This window comes from Coregonus clupeaformis, chromosome 9 (genome assembly GCF_020615455.1).
Source record: "Coregonus clupeaformis isolate EN_2021a chromosome 9, ASM2061545v1, whole genome shotgun sequence".
Taxonomy (NCBI): Eukaryota; Metazoa; Chordata; class Actinopteri; order Salmoniformes; family Salmonidae; genus Coregonus; species Coregonus clupeaformis.
The window spans coordinates 39,507,099-39,529,024 of NC_059200.1; the positions used below are offsets into that span (position 1 = coordinate 39,507,099).

The window sequence follows — 21,926 nt, forward strand, 5'->3', positions numbered from 1 at the left end:
TGCAATCCTCCGAGTTACTCACTCCCGCCCGGGCTCTGATAGGGATGGCAGGTGCCCAGACCGACACAGAGACGGAGCTACAGAATCTGGACAAAGAACTGTCTGGTCTGAAGGGGACCGCTGAGAGGTATCGTTTGTTAAAGCAACAGTTAGACATGAAGACAGAAGAGTTAGATATCCTCCAGGCTAAACTCCAACAGAGCTCCTTCCATAAGCAACAGGAGGAGCTGGAGAGGCTGCGCAGGACCATCGAGGAGTGTGAGGAGACCCTGCGCAGTAGTAAGGAGGTCCAGAAGAAGGCAGAGGAGAAGTACAAGGTGTTGGAGAACAAGATGAAGAATGCGGAGGCAGAGAGAGAGAAGGAACTGAAAGCTGCTCAACAGAAGCTAAACTCTGCTAAAACCAAGGCTGATGCGTTCAGTAAGAAACTCAAGGAGAGACAACAGGAGGCTGAGTCCCTGGTCCTAGAGGTGGAGGAGTTGAAGAGAGAGCAGGCTGGCAAGCACCACGGCAATGCGGACGCCCTCTCCCGGCGTGATGCCTTCTTCGCTGCCTTTACCCCGACGAGGACGTCGGTCCCGAGGAGGGGGATGTGTGATGTCACGAGAGGCTGTGTCCTGGAGGGACGTTACATCCCCTGAGGTGGCTGCAAACCCAGACAGCTATGGCTCCATCTGCTGGTATGGTCGGGAACTCCACCCCTCTATGGCCAATCTTCCCACGCAGCTGAAACAAATGAGGAGCTGATGAGCTGAAGGTTTGGGAAGGGAAGAGACACACTGAGGGAGTGTGTGGGGGGTGAAGAGACAGTCTCCAACCTGGGCTCTCTGGAGGACAAGAGTGCTGCACGTCCACTTCCATGAGGAATATAAGGATTTGGAGATACTTACCTTTGGGAAATACTCACCTTTGGATATATGCACCTGTGGAAATACGTGAGAGACATTTGGAAGGACTTTTTGCTGGGTTGGCCACTAGCTGCAACGTGGACTACAGTAAGGCTGGGGAAAAGTTATCTGAGCGAGTGAGAATTATGATTTTGGATGTGGAAGAGACATCCCTGAACTGTTAACCCTTAAAGAGCCACAAGAGAACAGAATTTTGTTATATTTTCGTTAATTTCCCAAGACCTATAATAAAATCCTTGTTTTGTTTGAACCTTGTCTCCTTGCACTACTTGAGCAATCCCGCTGAAAGCTGTGTAGCCTCTCGTGACGTCACAATACACATAGATCTTTGCTTTCCCATTCTGGAATGTTCTCCCATTCTGATCTCATTCACTTCTCCTGAAAGGGTTTTCTCTCCAAACAAACTACAAAACAAACCTGAGCTCATAAGATCAGTTGAGTAGTACAGTCAAACTAGATATATGTGCTGAATACGTTTGACAGCCTGTTTTTCTCTTCTATGTGTAGTCTGTAGTCTGTGAGGCCCTGCTCTATTCATACTGACAGGTCTAGGTCCAAACCAGGGGAATCCCAGACATGATGAAAGAAGCTAGCAACCACAGCTAAACTTCTGTAAACAACAGGGAATGAACTAAACTCAAGAGACTAAAGTAAATCATTACTGCATCAAGGGTTGTCAAAAAAGCACAAGGGTTCATAAAGGTGTGTGTGTGTGTGTTTGTGTGTGTGTGTGTGTGTGTGTGTGTGCGCGCTTTCGTACATGTGAAGGGTTGTCAAAAGCACAGGGATTCAAAAACATTCTCAACACTGGATAAGGCAAGCACGCCAGGACTGATGTTCCAGCAAGCTTGACACACCATTAGCCCTAATCGGTACTGAACTTGAACGTGCTACAGAGACTCAAGCTCTGAGGGATGGGCAAAAAAGCATGTTAGATTTGGTCATTTAATCTTACAGTAGTGACAACATTGCAGTTGCAAACCTCCTCTGTGTCCCACCCACCCTCCTACATCACTACTACTACTGTCACCACCACCATCATCATCATCATGAGTGTGACCATTTCTCGTCACATTCCCAGGTTGTTCATCTCTTACACCAAGAGCAGTGATCATCACCCTCCTAACCAGTCCATTAGTACACTGAGTGCAGCCACATGGGTCCCCAGTGACAGCAGTAACCCTCCATATATCACACATCTCTCTGCATCTCATTCACATCTAAATTTTTACATTTTAGTCATTTAGCAGACACTCTCATCCAGAGCCACTTACAGGAGCAATTAGGGTGCCTTGCTCAAAGGCACATCTACAGATTTCATCTAGTCAGCTCGGGGATTCGAACCAGTAACCTTTCAGTTACTGGCCCAACCTCTTAACCGCTAGGCTACCACCCAGCCCACATCTCTTCATGTTTTCGAGAAGAAGAATAGACATAAAAGTGCACAAACACACACACACACATTTACTCAAGCCCATACGACGCACAAGGGACATATTCTGGTGACATGATCGATGCTTGGCTGTCGTTTGACAAATAAAAATATTATTTTGTCCTTAATAATCTCATTAAGGCTATACCCGCACTGTAGATGCGAGCTGTTGGCTAGAGCACACGTGCCAAAAGCAGAGTGGGCACATTCGCTATAAAATGTAACATTTGTTGTGACAAAAAAAGATTGCGATGGAAACCCATTTCACTTTTTTTTTTATTCTGTACATTTAACTGCAAAAGTAACTATGTGCACTACGTCATCACAGACAGCCTTTTATCGGCAACAAGTCAATTTGATGGAAACACATCTCTGGTGGGAAAATGCGCAGATTTTAAAATATTTTCTCATTTACATTTAAGTCATTTAGCAGACGCTCTTATCCAGAGCGACTTACAAATTGGTGCATTCAACTTGTGTGGTGAATGATGGACGGAGTCAGGCGCAGGAGTAAAATAACCGGATACAGATGTATTCCTTCCAGACATACAATGCGCCTACAACGGCAATCGAAACAATCCTCCCTGACCAAACACAGTCTCAGAAAATACAATAAATGTAATGACACAGGGGAAAATCAACCCTGGCAAAATAAATGAGAGAGGATCTCAACCGAGCTACTCTCCTCTCACATAGAACAATCACTCACAAAGACAAGGGGGCAGAGAGGGGAACAGGGGTGCAGGGAGGGGAACAGGGGTGCAGGGAAAGATGACAGGGGGAGTTGGCGCACTAAGTCAGTTTATTCTCCTACAGTGCTCTATCAAGTCTGCAGGTTATCCCAGGACAGTCTCTCTATCCTATCCTCCTTTGCTTCCCCCCCCCCCTCCCTCTTTTTGTCTCGGTCTCTCTCCTCACTCTTGTTCAACATGTTTGACCTGTGGTAGACGTTTCAGGCAGTAACCCTGTTTGGTTCTGACAGGGTATGAACCAACTAGGAATGGAACAGTACTTATGTACTGTTGCTGTCATAGAGAGAGCACCATGCACACCGAGAGAGGAAAAGAAGACGAGAGATGACACACCTTCATTCCTTTCATCAGAGTGTGCAGTGCAGTCATCCTCCCAGACTCCTGGTCATTTATGGTTGTAGACCTGGTTGTAGACCTGATCACAGGCATCAGTAAAAGCATCAACCCCATCAGCAGATCAATCAGTATGAACAGCATGTACTGAAGGCAGCTCTGTAGAGTGGTCACTAGCTGGCACAGCCACAAATTCATAAAATCTGATTTTAACCGTAACCTCACTGCTAACCCTAATGCCTAACCTTACATTATAGCCAATTTTGACCATCTAGCGGAAACCGCTCAATTCTGCCTCCAGGGCAAGACTCATGACAATAAAGGTCAACCTGCATTTTAACAGTGTGGTAGATTACGAATCGCAGTGTGTGTGTGTGTCTTTGTGTGTGTGTGTCTGGGGGGTGGCTGCAGGTTGTATCAGTGTGGTATTTGATGACACTGTGTTGGCTGATTACTCCCAACATGTTAGTGTGTGTGAGAGAGAGCGCTAGAGTGGAGTATGCCACATCAAGACGTCCAAACAAACATAGTCCACACTTTCACTGTATGACCATGAAGAACATGGTTGACCATGATAAGCCATTGCAGACCTGATTGGGTTCACTATAAACTGCTCCTCCATCCCTCAGCTCTAATGTCGTAGTCTACATACACTTCACAAACAAACCAACACTTCAACAGCAGCCAGGTCACCCGTGATACAAGTCAATATTCGAGGTCTATCCATGTCTGAGGACAATGGCAGATGACGTGGAAACTGGCCACTAGGGGCAACAGTGAGCGCTATTACTTTCAAGTAGGTTTCTGTTTTGCTAGGGTGTTGTGGACGGGGATGGCGCATGGGCGTAAGCCTCTGATTCCAAAGGTTGCAAGTTTGAATCCAGCGATAGAAAGTTGCTTTTTGATTTTTGTTTTAAACCTATCCCAAACCTTAAACCTTACCTTAAGATTTGCATTTAATGCCTAAACTTAACCCTAACCTTAAAAATCCAGAGTTAATGCCTAAACTTAACCTTAAACACTTTGAAATGTGAAGTTTGCAACAACTTAGAAATTTGACATTTGAGAAAGATGGATGAACGTCTAATTCTGACGTGAGACTGTGAGAGCTAGTTGTCAACAGAGACATAGTCTACATTATGTCCACGTTGGTTCAAGTGGCATGGAAGAAGAGGGTTCCCCAGTGAAAGCATCAATCGTCTGAGGACAGATTCCATTACCAGGTTGATGGAAGAGATCACAGTAGAAGATTGATTAAACCAAGGGATCATCCCATTGGGAGGAGGTGAGAGTTGTTGGGTGAGTTAACTAGAACAACATGCTATAGGGTTGTGATGTGGAACTGAGGTATTGTCCACAGTTGAGTGGGTTTACAAAAGGGCTGCTGTAATGGAGAGCGGCCAGCAATGGAATATCAACTCATTCTGAGTGACTAAAATATGATGTTATACCTGCTTATAAACAACCTCAAGATCATTCATATCCTCTTCTGTACATAGATGGATAGATATCACTGTGGCTTTAAACAAAGAGCTGCACTTGTGTGAGAGCTTGTGTTTATTGTTCATAAAGGTACATGCATGCGTGTGCGCAGGTGTTCCTGAGTATGTGCAATCTGTCTGCATTTGTTTTTTGTGTGTACAGAATGTGAACATATCAGTGTGGGTGTGTTATGATGAAATGTGTGTTATAATGTGAAGGTAGAAGCCCCATGCCGAGTGTGTGTGGTGCTTAGGGGAGACAGAGACAGGAATGTAGAGACGGAGGTTGTAGCGTGCACCTGTGTGTGCACCGTCTTTTTCTTGTCAAAGACAGAGCTCTATCTCTGAGTCTGTCTCAGAGCACAGCGGAGCGCTGCATCAATACAATATCCTGCAGAGACTCACACACACGCTCTCTCTCTCTCTCTCTCTCTCTCTCTCTCTCTCTCTCTCTCTCTCTCTCTCTCTCTCTCTCTCTCTCTCTCTCTCTCTCTCTCTCTCTCTCTCCTCTCTCTCTCTCTCTCTCTCTCTCTCTCTCTCTCTCTCTCTCTCTCTCTCTCTCTCTCTCTCTCTCTCTCTCTCTCTCTCTCTCTCTCTCACACACACACACACACAAAAACACCCCATTAGAACGCCTCAGAAGCAAACACCTACCACACAGAGGCCTACTCATTCCTTTAAAAATAAAACACACACACATGCAGCCTCCACCAGTGGCCACCAGAGACCACCCCATAGCTTTTATCAATACCTGCCATTACCTGCCAGACATCTTTCAATGCAGGAAGTCAGTCAGTCAGTTAGACAGTCATTCTGGCTGCCTTCCCCTGGGCTGTCTTCCTGGAGCACTGTTTTTAATTCACTTAGCAGAGAGAACACATCAATTTAGCTCATGGTAATGAGATGCTCAGGAGACCTACCAATAGGACACTGATGGAGAGAGCCTGGGCGATCCATCACTCTGGGTGTGTGTGTGGGGGTCTGTCTGTGTGTGTGTGTGTGTGTGTGTGTGTATTTGTTGATGTGTGCATATGGAATTAACCACAAGAGGAAAACAAAAGCAAAGAATGAAGTGTACAAAGCAACACCTAAAACGTACATCACCAACTGCTCTTTCATGGCTGGGTGACCAATGGGAAGCGCTAAACAGAGACCTAACAAAGTTTGACATGTCCAATCACACAGTCCCACTGATGAGTCATGTCTACTGTATGTTCTCATCTACCACTCACAGCCCACTTCAGGGAACTGATGGGAACCAGACCACAGCTTAAACTCACACACACACACACACACACACACACATACACACACACAGACACAAACGCACAAGCACACACACATACGAACGTACACACACAAACACACACACAGATATTATGTTGATGCAGATGGAAGAAATGTCAATCAGGATGACTGACAGGCCTGATGGGGCGGGACTACATTGTAGGAAGCTGGGTTTGTCTATGTCATCTTTGAGAAGTTGAGTGGGCGGACATTGTCTCCAGCCAATCAGCATTGAGGCCTGACTGTAGCTTGGCAAAATGAAAAAGCCGAGAGGCCCTCAGAGATGAAGCACTCATGTAATATGCATGGGTAACGGGCTGCGTGTGTGTGTGTGTGTGTGTGTGTGCGCGTGTGTATGTGTGTGTGTGCGTGTGTGTGTGTGTGTGCGTGTGTGTGTGTAAGAGGGCTTTCATAGTCGGATGAGAGGTTGAGGAGAAGGAAGAAAAGGAAGAGAGTGAGAGGAGATAAGAAACAATAACACTTTTTTGCACCTTACACCTCTCTGCTTTAAACATCTCCACTTTTAATCAAGTAAAACAATTCAACCCAGCCACCACATTTAAAATGAAAGAAGAAGAGATAGAAAAATGAAGCAGAGCATCCTTAGAAATATCCGCTGATTCCAAGAGGACATGAAAGATTTAAAGCTTGCTCCCTCTCTCGCGCACTCTCCACCACTCTCCCCCTCCCATTCCCCCTCCCATTCCCCCTCTCTCTCCTTCTCACGCCCCCTCACCCCTCCCTCTCTCTCTCATGCCCCCTCTCCCCCCCTCTCCCCCACCCCTCTCTCTCCCTCTCACGCCCCCTCTCCCCCCACCCCTCTCTCTCCCTCTCACTCCCGCTCTCCCCCAACCCCTGTCTGCGACTCCATCTGATATTCATAAGTCTGTGCAATGACACGACTCAGCAATGTGCTGCTTCCCCCACTTTGATAGTTTGTGTGTGTGTGTGTGTGTGCGTGTGTGTCTGTTTCATTTGAAGCACATTGAGCTGCATATAGAAACAGAGTGACTAGAATGACTCAGTCAAAGAGAAACAGTCAACAGATGAACATATAGATTTTTTCCCCACCAACACAGAACTGCATTTCTCAGTAAAATAAAGAGATAATGAGAGCCTGGTCTCACAGACTAGACGTAGCATAGTAAACATAAATACGAGACACTCAAATTAGTATGATTTGTTACATTTGGTATGGTTACATAAGACAGAAGGTTACTTAAGGCAAAAACAAAAGTAGGGTGGTTGGTCGGGGTAGATGGGTAGCTGTATAACGCGAACGTCTAGCAACCCAAAGGTTGCGTGTTTGAATTTCAGCACAGAAAACTTTTGCATTTCAGCTAATTAGCAACGACTTACTACGTTTTAGCTACTTTGCAATTCCTTAGCATGTTAGCTAACCCTTCCCCTAACCCTAACCTTAACCCTTCAACCTAACTCCTAACCCTAATCTTAACCTTAATCCTAACCCTAACCTTAACCCCTAAACCTAACCCCTAGCTTAGCTAACATTAGCCACCTAGCTAACGTTAACGTTAGCCACAACAAATTGGAATTCGTAACATATTAACATATTGTACAAATTGCAATTCGTAACATATCATACGAATCGAAATTCGTAACATATCAGACTAATTGTAATTCGTAACATATCATACGAAATGGATGATGGACATCCACAAATTAATACATACCATACGAAATGTCACATATCAAACTAATTGGCTTTACGTTTACTCTTTTACGTCTACCCCTGAGTCCAGGTTGAAAATGATGGTATCTCTCAAAAAACAACATTAAAGTAATGTAAAGATGAAACATATTGAACAGTGGTTGAAGCCAAGATGTTCATATCTCTTCACAAAGCTAGTGCTCTCGAGTGGATTAAACACAGATTAATCAGGAGGCATGACAGCACATTCTTAATGACTGTGCAGCTTTAATTGGCTGGCAGACCAATTAGACCAACCAGTGTCCATCAATACCCAACATCAAACACATACTGTACAGGAGCAGTCCAGCCACTGAGGGGAGAAACAGACATTTTCTCATACACAACCAAATATCCATGTTTCCAAAGAGAGAGAATCCATTTGAAGCATCTTTCACTGTGAGGAGTAGAAGCTCTGGGGCACCAGTGGAGAGACGTGACAGGGGACCAACCATATTACCATCAACAGCCAACGCAAACGGAGCTCTGATTATACAGAGTTACACATGCTAGGAAGAGACATACAAAGACACACACACACATACATTTACATTTTAGTCATTTAGCAGACGCTCTTATCCAGAGCGACTTACAGTTAGTGAGTGCATACATTTTTTTTTTTTTCTTCATACTGGCCCCCCGTGGGAAACACACACAAACACACACACACACACACACCCTCATAACTCTGGAGGACACACATCCATGATTGATGTCTCCTGTCACAGTATGCTGTGAGTCACAGGTGAAAGGTTATTGTGTCAGCATCACACAAAGCAGCTAAACTGGTTCAAGTTCTGCCAACTTGCAGAGGAAAACAAATGGGAACACAGATGGAAAAACCACTATTGGACTGGGGCTGCAGTTCAGTCGTTGCAGATAGCAGTGTTTTCCACACTCCATTTCAGAAGTATGTTTGATTTGAAAAGCAGTATGCCCCGCATTGGAGGGAGTTGACAATTTATTTAGATATTGGCAGCAGAGGAGGCTGGTGGGAGGAGCTAATGGAGGACGGGCTCATTGTAATAGCTGGAATGGGATAAATGGAACCGTGTCAAACGTGGTTTCCATATGTTTTATGTTTTTTATACAATTCCATTTATTCCATTCCAGCCATTACAATGAGCCTGTCCTCCTCTAGCTCCTTCCACCAGCCTCCTCTGATTGGCAGTTATTATAACCTATAACTTGGGTGCCAGGGTCCTGGTCAGGTTACGTGGTCTGGAAAACCTCCTGGCCCCAATACTAGCTACAGCTGCAAAAAAGATTTGCTTTGCCTGTGGGAATGAACTTTGGACCCTGCGCTAACTGGTTTGATATGCTCTCTGAAGTTATTATGCTTATTAATATAATATAAAAAGTTAAACTGCTTAACTAAGCATCTTGCTGGCTGACTTCTTGGTTTCAGAATAAAGCAAATTGTTAGTCTCTAAAATTGCATTTATGTTGTAAAGGCCTCTGGTAATGAAATATTTTTTATCCCGGTCTCCTCTGGTAAGGGAATGTAGAGAATGTTGTGTTCTCCTTATAATGAAAAGATGAGAGAGAGAAAGAGCAGGAGAAAGAGAGAGAGGGAGGGAGTGGGAGAGAAAGAGATAGAACAAGAGAGCGTTCAAGAAGGAGAACAGCATTCAGATCTCTGTCACCACCCTGGGCTTCCTCCTGGGTAGATAAACTGTAGTACTCCAAAGACATGCTGAAAATAGTATGGTAGATATATTCCAAAGAGATGCAGAACATAAGCTCAACAGACAGGTCCTCAACCAATATTATGTGTGCTACAGTTAGGAGGGACAGGTTTTACTATAAGGTATTTTCATTACTATCGCTATCTTCGATTCCAACCATCCCTAAGGTGGTGAACAGTGCATTCCATCTTTTCTGTTGTACATTCTAACTGAAACACCACTGTGATGATTGACAGCTGGCACATGTTCATTATACACATTGGCACCGATGAAGGCAGCGGTAACGACAACATCATCAAGCACAGGTGCAGCTCAGCTTTAAACCACAGGTGTCACAATACTCTCTTCACCTGACATTAGCTTTTCTTTCCCATAGAGCTGCATTGAAATGACTGATTAGAATAATGAGGAGGTCTAAAAAGCAAGAGCGTGACAGGCAAAGATAAGAGACCCGTATAGTGATTGTGAACAAACATTCCTGAGAATGTGCGAGTGTATGTATAAGGGCAGGTGGCATCCTCAGTTTACCCAGCTTTCCACTGCCTTACTGTGAAGACCAGTAGACCTAGCCCACTAAGAAAAACAGCCCAATAAAATATGCGCCCTCGCAAATAAAATATGCCCCTCCCTGTTACGTTAAAACATTCATGGAGACTGCTAGCCACGTGCTACATTATATACTCCACCATGTAGCGGCACAGGGGGGAAAGAAAGACCCTGAACCTCAGCAGCACCGAATGGAAGCGCTGTGCTGCGCTGAGCCAGCGAAGGTTGAGCGAGTTCAAAGTCTAATCCTGGACTTCACCCATGGGAGTTCAGAGCTGGGTAAAGGAAAAAGAGCAGGGCTGTTTTTATGTCTAAAAAGCCTTTTCTGGTTCTGCTGCATGTGTGTGTGTGTGTGTGTGTGAGGATGGGAGCACACACACTCTGGAGGAATCAAGGCTTTAGCGAGTGAGGGGAGCTAAATCCTCTCACACATGCACACACGCAAATGCACGAACACACTAGGCTAGCATTGTCTTGAAAGTTATTGTTCAATTGTTTCTTATTAACAGTCTACAAAACAAACGCCTTTTTAAAACAGTGATAATGAAGCCATTGTTCCCACTGTAGTGTTATCAGTCCATTGGTGCCTTTGATATCGTTCTCCCAACACACACACACACACAAACACACACACACGCACACACACACGCACGCGCACATGCAGCAGGCCTGAGAAAACAAACAGACACACTATTCTGATCTCAGTTGTTCTTTGGCTTCGTACACTCTCCAAAAAACTCTGTTTATCAAGACGAGACAACCTGGAGACTGAACAAAGAAACCAAAGCTTCTGCATTGTTATGATGCATTGCATAAATGATACACTAGACAGTGAGAGCTATATCACACTATAGGATTACACAGACAGAGGCTGACTGGCCTAGACTGCCTGCCTACTGCCTGGGCTCTTTGTCGAAATAGTGGATTTACCCAATAAATTACTGGAAGCTTACATTATAGTGTGCGACTCTCTTCATTTTTTATAGCCTACTCTTTGTCAAGCTCTGCCACAGATCTGGCCTGGAGTCTGGGTGGACACAGCCCATGTCGAGGCTGGAGCAGTATGAAGTGTTCAAAGAGGTGGGAGGCAGGCCTTTTAAACAGACCATTAGCCCTGTCTAGGAACTAAGCTCTCGACTTTGTCAATATAGATTGAGGTTGCAATCTAACCAGCTACTAATTAGCCTGTGTTAAATACCACTTCCCTGGCTATACGTCAAGCTATAAGTCGATAATCCAATGGGTCATTGGCTAAAATCAATGTTGTTGTGCTGACGCTAAGTAAATGAGAAGTAAACAAACATTTTCTCATAATTTCAAACTAGAAGTAGATCTAATCTTAGTGAGATAAACAGGGGGGAAATAAGTGCTAAAACTGTGAGAGTTGTGAGACTTGTTCATTTCTAAACTTTCTGAACTATACGGTGTGGCTAAAAAAGAACTGAGGTTTTCAAAAGGGCTTTTGGCAGGAAATCCAGGAACATTTCCAAAGAAAGTGTCTGAAAAGCCCAGTCTGCAAAAGTGTGTTGTTGTTGTTTCAGGGTTGTTTTTCTCAGAGTTGGATATGTTTCAGGATAGGAAAGTTTTCAGTGCAGGAAATAAAAGCAGTACTTCACTAGTCAGTCCTTTCTCCTCTCTCATTCTACAGGATATCCTTTATAGTTTACTGGATGTTGTGGGAGTGTTGTGGGAGTGTCAGAGTTGTTAGTTAGAGCAGTTTGTGTCCTTCAGATATCTAAACATCACACACTTTGACAAGCACATAACTACACACAAACACACAGGAACAGACAAACATGTACACATATGCACACTCTATACAGTGTGTGGAGGGCCTATGCACCAGGGTGGTGGGCAGCAGCTAGGTCTGGTTAGTTTACCTGGCTGGCGTTGTGTGTATACATCACATTAAACTCTAGCGTCATATCACCAGCAACACTCATGCTTAGTTTATGGGGCTACTTCCCTGTTTGAATGAAAGCAGGGTCCTGATAGTCTCCCTGAACCAATGGCCTGTGTTAAGGGGCTGTAATTGTCTTTTATGGCCGCCTTTAAATCTCCCCGGTGCCCTCCTCATATCACTACGCCAGCGCAACACTTCACTCCACCACCGCACCGCAACCCGTAACCTAGCAACGGCCTGCTGAAGGCCTGAAGAGCAGCAGCTTCCGTTTGGTTTTGTGTGAGTGATGTGCCTTGGCAACAAAGTGAGCTCCTCTTCACTTCAGATGATAGGCAGCTTTATCTGCATGTAGCTCGTAAGTATCTGTATACTGAGCCGTCTCTTATGGATTAATACCTATAGAGAACACTACAGGGCATTTCCATGTAAAAAGCCCCATGAGCACTAACGTGAAGTTCATAGGAACACATCAGATTTGGTATCAAATGAAAACTAAGAGTCTATATTTTTTAGAAATTAAGGCACATATACACATTTTTAAACCATTTTCCAGCCTACAAATTAGGAATAAGCAAAGGCTTTGATTTCTGGTCAAACAGCTAGAAAAGGAGTCTTAGAAAACATCTAGCAGAAAAAGTCTAAAAAGGTATTAGAAATGCATCAAAGCACAATAATGTTGATGTAAAGACACCTGCCAACTAATATGAACACTTATATTTAGTTTTGCAGAAATTATTTGCTTTCTGTAATTTTAAGAAATATTGCCTAGTGTCTTGTCATTTTGTTACCAAAAATCCACATATCTTTAAGATATATTTTTATTTCTCTCCCTCATGAGGCGGGAGGATAGTGAAAGTTCACAGAAGTAACAAGTAAAGGTAGACCTACCAATTAGTTATAGTGTTTTTACTGAAATCAATTTGGTTTATGATTTATTAAGTGATTAAAACGTCATTCTGTTATCAAATCGGAAACAGAATGACCAAAAAATCTGTAACAGAATGACTGCAACTGTATTGGCTACAATGGGAGCTCACTTGCTACTGTCCTCCCTTCCACTGGCATACTGTTATGTTCAGCTCATAACTGTTTTCTTTCTTTTTCTGTCACGTGGTGGTCAAAGCAAGAGTGTGAAAACAGTCTGGACAACCCCTCACTCTCTCTCTCAAGTTAATGTCAACTCTCCCAGATTTTACTGACAACTACCCATGAACCCCCTCTCGTTCCATTTACTATAACCAGCCCTCTCACCCACTAAGCACCGGCCGACACCGGACGTACATGGACGTTGAAAAGTACAGTCGTGGTCAAAAGTTTTGAGAATGACACAAGTATTGGTCTTCACAAAGTTTGCTGCTTCAGTGTTTTTAGATATTTTTGTCAGATGTTACTATGGTATACTGAAGTATAATTACAAGCATTCCATAAGTGTCAAAGGCTTTTATTAACAATTACATTAAGTTTATGCAAAGAGTCAATATTAGCAGTGTTGACACTTATTTTTCAAGACCTCTGCAATCCGCCCTGGCATGCTGTCAATTAACTTCTGGGCCACATCCTGACTGATGGCAGCCCATTCTTGCATAATCAATGCTTGGAGTTTGTTAGAATTTGTGGGTTTTTGTTTGTCCACCCGCCTCTTGAGGATTGACCACAAGTTCTCAATGGGATTAAGGTCTGGGGAGTTTCCTGGCCATGGACCCAAAATGTCGATGTTTTGTTCCCCGAGCCACTTAGTTATCACTTTTGCCTTATGGCAAGGTGCTCCATCATGCTGGAAAAGGCATTGGTCGTCACCAAACTGTTCTTGGATGGTTGGGAGAAGTTGCTCTCGGAGGATGTGTTGGTACCATTCTTTATTCATGGCTGTGTTCTTAGGCAAAATCGTGAGTGAGCCCACTCCCTTGGCTGAGAAGCAACCCCACACATGAATGGTCTCAGGATGCTTTACTGTTGGCATGACACAGGACTGATGGTAGCGCTCACCTTGTCTTCTCCGGACAAGCTTTTTTCCGGATGCCCCAAACAATCAGAAAGGGGATTCATCAGAGAAAATGACTTTACCCCAAACCTCAGCAAATCAAATTTTATTTGCCACATGCGCCAAATACAACAGGTATAGAGACATTACCGTGAAATGCTTACTTACAGCCCTTAACCAACAAAAAAGTGTTGAGAAAAAAAGAGCAGAAGTACCTGTGGCAGCAGGTAGCTTAGTGGTTAAGAGCGTTGTGCCAGTAACCGAAAGGTTGCTGGTTCTAATCCCCGAGCTGACTAGGTGAAAAATCTGCCGATGTGCCCTTGAGCAAGGCACTTAACCCTAGTCGCTCTGGGTAAGAGTGTCTGCTAAATGACTTAAATAAAATAACAGTAGGGAGGCTATATACAGGGGGTACCGGTGCAGAGTCAATGTGCGGGGGCACCGGCTAGTTGAGGTAATATGTACATGTGGGTAGAGTTAAAGTGACGGAGATACGTTGTGCATTCAACTTTTCTAACTCTAAGTTGAAACCCAGACTAAGTAAAAAAAAAATATATATATATATTTTTGGAACCTTCTGTCGGGCCAAACCAAACGGCGTCGCGGCCCCAGTTTGGTCAGCCCTGGTCTAGGTAATAGAAAGTGTGTGTGTTGTTGTTGACAGGTGTGTGTTGTTTTTGACAGGTGTGTGTGTGTGTGTCTGTTTCTGTGTGTGTTCTGTACTCACGCGCAGCCATCTGCATGTATCCAGCCAGTGTACAGATCCTCCTCTCACAGCCTCCGCTGGGCAGGAAGATGGTGATGATGGCCAACAGAGAGCTGACTGCCAGGAGAGAACATCCTCCAGAACACAGCACCGCACTCGTCTGAAACACAAACACACACACACACAAACACACACAAACACCAGAGAAAGGGTAAGTTCAAGGTTTGATCACTCGTTATTGACGTTAAACATTAATACACTCTTAACGCATATTTGGATATCAGCTTGCTAATCAGCAACCAGTACAAATCAAGGAAGAAACTTCGACAGGTTGAACCATTCTAAATAGAATGTGTGATAGTTTGAAAGCTAGAAACATAATTAAACATGTCTCTTACTCACACACACACACACACACACATTGGTTAATGGGTTTCTGTTTCCTGATACAGTGCCTTAAATCAGAACAACAAAGGAGTGACCCTGACTGTCCTCATTCATTACACTATGTTTAATCATACACTGGTCACACAGACAGAGAGAGGCTGAGGAGGACACCGGGCAAGCACAACACATAACCCACGCGAACAGACAACTGTGCTCACACAATCCACTAACACGCACACACACAAGCTGTGGGCTAGGTGAGGTCCTGGTATGTAGGTGCTATGCGCCCAATGCGTTAGTGGTTAAGAGCGTTGTGCCAGTAACCGAAAGGTCGCTGGTTCTAATCCTAGAGCCGAATAGGTGAAAAATCTGCCGATGTGCCCTTGAGCAAGGAACGTAACCCTAATTGCTCCTGTAAGTCGCTCTGGATAAGAGCGTCTGCTAAATGACTAAAATGTAAAAATGTAAAAATGTTCTAGGTAGGGAAATGAAAGAGCTGTGTGTCAGGTGAGTGGGGGGTCCAGGTGAATTCCCCCAGACAGACAACCTCCTTCCTCATCCTGATTCCTGCTGTTTGATCTGCCTGGCAGTCTCTTCATTCATTAGCCCTTCACCCTGTCTCACACTGGCTTTGATAAAGCTGCTGCACATCCTACTTTCCTACCTCCCGGACACACACATACACACACACACACAAACAAACACACAGTGGAGTCGTTGGAACAAGTCCTGTGAGTGATTAGCATTCAAGCCACGACGATCACAGAAAACTGTATAACATGCATGAGGGAATTACACCACTAATACAAGTGTCATTAGTCATGTACCTGATGTGTTTCACTGTTCTGACTGACACGGAGGGAGAAAAAAGACAGCAAGAATCTCCATGCCTGACAGAAGATGTAATTAAATTGTTCTTGCAAGTTTCGGGCAGAGAAAATGAGGAAGGTCGCCTTCATTTTTTGATGAAGGTAAGAAAAAAGAGAGCGATAGATGATAAAGCAACCCCTGCTGTTCTGAGATGAGCTACTCCAGGGATCATCAACTAGATTTAGCCGCGGGCTAGTTTTTCTTGAGCGAATGGTCGGGGGCCGTAACATAATTACAAATAATTTGTAGTCTGCAAATTGACTGCAAGAAGCCCATACAGATAAAATAATTGACTATAACATAATAATTTCAAACCTTGCTAACATTTGTATACGATCACGTGTTTCTCTGTTATGTGTGGGAATACCTCCCCCCCATTTGTTTTTATACATACAGTGATTTCGGAAAGTATTCAGACACCTTCACTTTTTCCACATTTTGTTACGTTACAACGTTATTCTAAAATTGATTAAATCGTTTTTTTCCTCATCAATCTACACACAATACCCCATAATGACAAAGCAAAAACAGGTTTGTAGAAATTGTTGTAAATGTATTAACAATAAAAAACGGAATTATCATTATTTACATAAGTATTCAGACCCTTTACTCAGTACTTTGTTGAAGCATCTTTGGCAGCCTCGAGTCTTCTTGGGTATGAGGCTACAAGCTTGGCACACCTGTATTTGGAGAGTTTCTCTGCAGATCCTCTCAAGCTCTGTCAGGTTGGATGGGGAGTGTCGCTGCACAGCTATTTTCACTCCTGCGTTGTCTAGGCTATGTGCTTAGGGTCGTTGTCCTGTTGGAAGGTGAAACTTCGCCCCAGTCTGAGGTCCTGAGCGCTCTGGAGCAGGTTTTTATCAAGGATCTCACTCTGTACTGCTGCCACCACCATGCTTCACCTTAGGGATGGTGCCAAGTTTCCTCCAGACGTGATGCTTGGCATTCAGGCCAAAGAGTTCAATATTGGTTTCATCAGACCAGAGAATTTTGTTTCTCATGGTCTGAGAGTCTTTAGGTGCCTTTTTGCAAACTCCAAGCGGGCTGTCATGTGCCTTTTACTGGGAGTGACTTCCGTCTGGCCACTCTACCATAAAGGCCTGATTGGTGGAGTGCTGCAGAGATGGTTGTCCTCTGGAAGGTTCTCCCATCTCCACAGAGGAACTCTGGAGCTCTGTCAGAGTGACCATCAGGTTCTTGGTCACCTCCCTGACCAATGCCCCGATTGCTCAGTTTGGCTGGGTGGCCAGCTCTAGGAAGCGTCTTGGTGGTTCCAAACTTCTTCCATTTAAGAATGCTGCAGACATTTTTTTTGGTACCTTTCCCCAGATCTGTGCCTCGACACAATCCTGTCTCGGAGCTCTACGGACAATTCCTTCGACCTCATGGCTTGGTTTTTGCTCTGACATACACTGTCAATTGTGGGACCTTATAGACAGGTGTGTGCCTTTCCAAATCATGTCCAATCAATTGAATTTACCACAGGTGGACACCAATCAAGTTGTAAAAACATCTCAAGAATGATCAATGGAAACAGGATGCACCTGAGCTCAATTTTGAGTCTCATAGCAAAGGGTCTGAATACTTATGTAAATACGTTTTTTATTTTTTATACATTTGCAAAAATTTCTAAAAACTTGTTTTCGCTTTGTCAGTATGGGCTATTGTGTGTAGATTGATGAGGAAAATTTTTTGTTTAATCCATTTTAGAATAAGGCTGTAACGTAACAAAATGTGGAAAAAGTCTGAATACTTTCCGAATGCACTGTATATATACACTGAGTATACCAAACATGGACTCTACAAGGTTCGAAAGCGTTCCACAGGAATGCTGGGACATGTTGACTCCAATGCTTCCCACAGTTGTGTCAAGTTGGCTGGATGTCCTTTGGGTGGTGGGCCATTCTTGATACACACGGGAAACTGTTGAGCATGAAAAACCCAGCAGCGTTGCAGTTCTTGACACAAACCGGTGCGCCTGGCACCTACTACCACACCCCGTTCAAAGGCACTTAAATATTTTGTGTTGCCCGTTCATCCTCTGAATGGCACACATACACAATCCATGTCTCAGTTGTGATAAGGCTTAAAAATCATTCTTAACCTGTCTCCTCCTCATTAACTACACTGATTGAAGTGGATTTAACAAGTGACATCAACAAGGGATCATAGCTTTCACCTTAGTTTACCTGGTCAGTCTATGTCAGTGGTCACCAACCTTTTCTGAGTCAAGATCACTTTTCGCAGTCAAAAAGTAAGCCGAGATCTACCGATCAGATTTGTATTTTTTAAACATTACATAAAAAATGTAACATTAACCTAGTAAAAACAGTTCTGTAGGTTTGACGTTTGTGCAGTAGGCCTAATACATTATTACAGTGTATTGGCATACATGCCTGGCTCCCAATATTGTTATTCTCAGACCATATTATAATTCAAAACTTGAGCTTTGATAACAAAATAGATCAGTAGCACTTGTGAGGCACAGCTGAGCATTAATTGAAATATTATTTTACTGGACTGATGGTACCTGCATCTGTCATGGTGCTTTCAAGACGACTGGGAACTCGTAAAAAAAACGTTGGTGTTCTTCAAGTCGGAAAGTCAGAGCTCTAGAAAGATACCAGAGTTTCCGACTTGGAATTCCGAGTTGGATGACCGTTCAAAAATATTTCTCCCAGTCAGATCTAGTTTTTTCAGAGTTCCCAGTTGTCTTGAACGCACCGAAGTCGGAAGTCTGAGATTTCCGAGTTCCCAGTCCCCAGTTATTTTGAACACGGCATTAGTCTCAGCGGGGGGAAGGAGAGAGCAGCAGAGGGTCCGCCTCTCACGGTCTCTGCTCTCTCCAAATGAAACGAACACCCCCGCCTCTCTAGCATGGTTTAAACCATTTATTTCTACTTGGCTGCACAAACAGTCTCCCTGTCCACGACGCTGTCTACTCAGTAGTGCTGAATTTCAGCCTCAGCTGAGCTCCTTTAAACGCATTAATGTTCCTTTGTCCTTGCTCATTTTCGACATTTGTTTGCCATGCTTCTTTGATGAAAATAAATCAAATCAAATCAAATTATATTGGTCACATACACGTGTTTAGCAGATGTTATTGCGGGTGTAGCGAAATGCTTGTGTTTCTAGCTCCAACAATTTCACAACATATCCTCAATATTTTTATTAGATTTTTTTATTTCACCTTTATTTAACCAGGTAAGCCAGTTGAGAACAAGTTCTCATTTACAGCTGCGACCTGGCCAAGATAAAGCAAAGCAGTGCGATAAAAACAACAACACAGAGTTACATATGGGGTAAAACAAAACATAAAGTCAAAAATACAACAGAAAATATATATACAGTGTGTTCAAATGTAGCAAGTTATGGAGGTAAGGCAATAAATAGGCCATAGTGCAAAATCATTACAATTAGTATTAACACTGGAATGATAGATGTGCAAGAGATGATGCGCAAATAGAGATACTGGGGTGCAAATGAGCAAAATAAATAACAATATGGGGATGAGGTAGTTGGGTGGGCTAATTTCAGATGGGCTGTGTACAGGTGCAGTGATCGGTAAGATGCTCTGACAACTGATGCTTAAAGTTAGTGAGGGAGATAAGAGTCTCCAGCTTCAGAGATTTTTGCAATTCGTTCCAGTCATTGGCAGCAGAGAACTGGAAGGAATGGCGGCCAAAGGAGGTGTTGGCTTTGGGGATGACCAGTGAGATATACCTGCTGGAGCGCATACTACGGGTGGGTGTTGCTATGGTGACCAATGAGCTAAGATAAGGCGGGGATTGCCTAGCAGTGATTTATAGATGGCCTGGAGCCAGTGGGTTTGGCGACGAATATGTAGTGAGGACCAGCCAACAAGAGTGTACAGGTCACAGTGGTGGGTAGTATATGGGGCTTTGGTGACAAAACGGATGGCACTGTGATAGACAACATCCAATTTGCTGAGTAGAGTGTTGTAGGCTATTTTGTAAATGACATCGCCGAAGTCAAGGATCGGTAGGATAGTCAGTTTTACGAGGGCATGTTTGGCAGCATGAGTGAAGGAGGCTTTGCTGCGAAATAGGAAGCCGATTCTAGATTTAATATAAACAAATCTAAGTAAAGCAATGTAATTAAGAATATATAAATAAATATATGGACGAGCAATGTCAGAGCGACATAGACTAAGATACAGTAGAATAGTATAGAATACAGTATATATATATATATATGAGATGAGTAATGCAAGATATGTACAGTGGCTTGCGAAAGTATTCACCCCCTTTGGCATTTGTCCTATTTTGTTGCCTTACAACCTGGAATTAAAATTGATTTTTGGGGGGGTTTGTATCATTTGATTTACACAACATGCCTACCACTTTGAAGATGCAAAATATTTTTTATTGTGAAACAAACAAGAAATAAGACAAAAAAACTGAAAACTTGAGCATGCATAACTATTCACCCCCCAAAAGTCAATACTTTGTAGAGCCACCTTTTGCAGCAATTACAGCTGCAAGTCTCTTGGGGTATGTCTCTATAAGCTTGGCACATCTAGCTACTGGGATTTGTGCCCATTCTTCAAGGCAAAACTGCTCCAGCTCCTTCAAGTTGGATGGGTTCCGCTGGTGTACAGAAATCTTTAAGTCATACCACAGATTCTCAATTGGATTGAGGTCTGGGCTTTGACTAGACCATTCCAAGACATTTAAATGTTTCCCCTTAAACCACTCGAGTGTTGCTTTAGCAGTATGCTTAGGGTCATTGTCCTGCTGGAAGGTGAACCTCCGTCCCAGTATCAAATCTCTGGAAAACTGAAACAGGTTTCCCTCAAGAATTTCCCTGTATTTAGCGCCATCCATCATTCCTTCAATGCTGATCAGTTTCCCAGTCCCTGCCGATGAAAAACATCCCCACAGCATGATGCTGCCACCACCATGCTTCACTGTGGGTATGGTGTTCTCGGGTGATGAGAGGTGTTGGGTTTGCGCCAGACATAGCGTTTTCCTTGATGGCCAAAAAGCTCAATTTTAGTCTCATCTGACCAGAGTACCTTCTTCCATATGTTTGGGGAGTCTCCCACATGGCTTTTGGTGAACACCAAACGTGTTTGCTTATTTTTTTCTTTAAGCAATGGCTTTTTTCTGGCCACTCTTCCGTAAAGCCCAGCTCTGTGGAGTGTACGGCTTAAAGTGGTCATATGGACAGATACTCCAATCTCCACTGTGGAGCTTTGCAGCTCCTTCAGGGTTATCTTTGGTCTCTTTGTTGCCTCTCTGATTAACGCCCTCCTTGCCTGGTCCGTCAGTTTTGGTGGGCGGCCCTCTCTTGGTAGGTTTGTTGTGGTGCCATATTCTTTCCATTTTTTAATAATGGATTTAATGGTGCTCCATGGAATGTTCAAAGTTTCTGATATTTTTTTATAACCCAACCCTGATCTGTACTTCTCCACAACTTTGTCCCTGACCTGTTTGGAGAGCTCCTTGGTCTTCATGGTGCCGCTTTCTTGGTGGTGCCCCTAGCTTAGTGGTGTTGCAGACTCTGGGGCCTTTCAGAACAGATGTATATATACTGAGATCATGTGACAGATCATGTGACACTTAGATTGCACACAGGTGGACTTTATTTAACTAATTATGTGACTTCTGAAGGTAATTGGTTGCACCAAATCTTATTTAGGGGCTTCATAGCAAAGGGGGTACACATATGCACGCACCACTCTTCCGTTATTTATTTTGTATAATTTTTTGAAACAAGTAATTTTTTTTATTTCACTTCACCAATTTGGACTATTTTGTGTATGTTCATTACATGAAATCCAAATAAAAATCCATTTAAATTACAGGTTGTAATGCAACAAAATAGGACAAATGCCAAGGGGGGTGAATACTTTTGCAAGGCACAGTAAACATTATTAAAGTGACTAGTGTTCCATTTATTAAAGTGGCCTCTAATG

The 21,926-nt window shown here is 43.5% G+C and overlaps 1 protein-coding gene across 1 annotated transcript in view; it reads right to left on the bottom strand.

Annotated features, from left to right (window-relative positions):
- Positions 1–21,926, bottom strand: part of LOC121573557 (transmembrane protein 211) — a 179,312-nt gene that overhangs the window by 45,590 nt on the left and 111,796 nt on the right. The window contains exon 2 of the mRNA XM_045222691.1: positions 14,750–14,888. Coding sequence (XP_045078626.1) covers positions 14,750–14,888 — 139 coding nt within the window. The remainder of the gene's footprint in view (positions 1–14,749; positions 14,889–21,926) is intronic.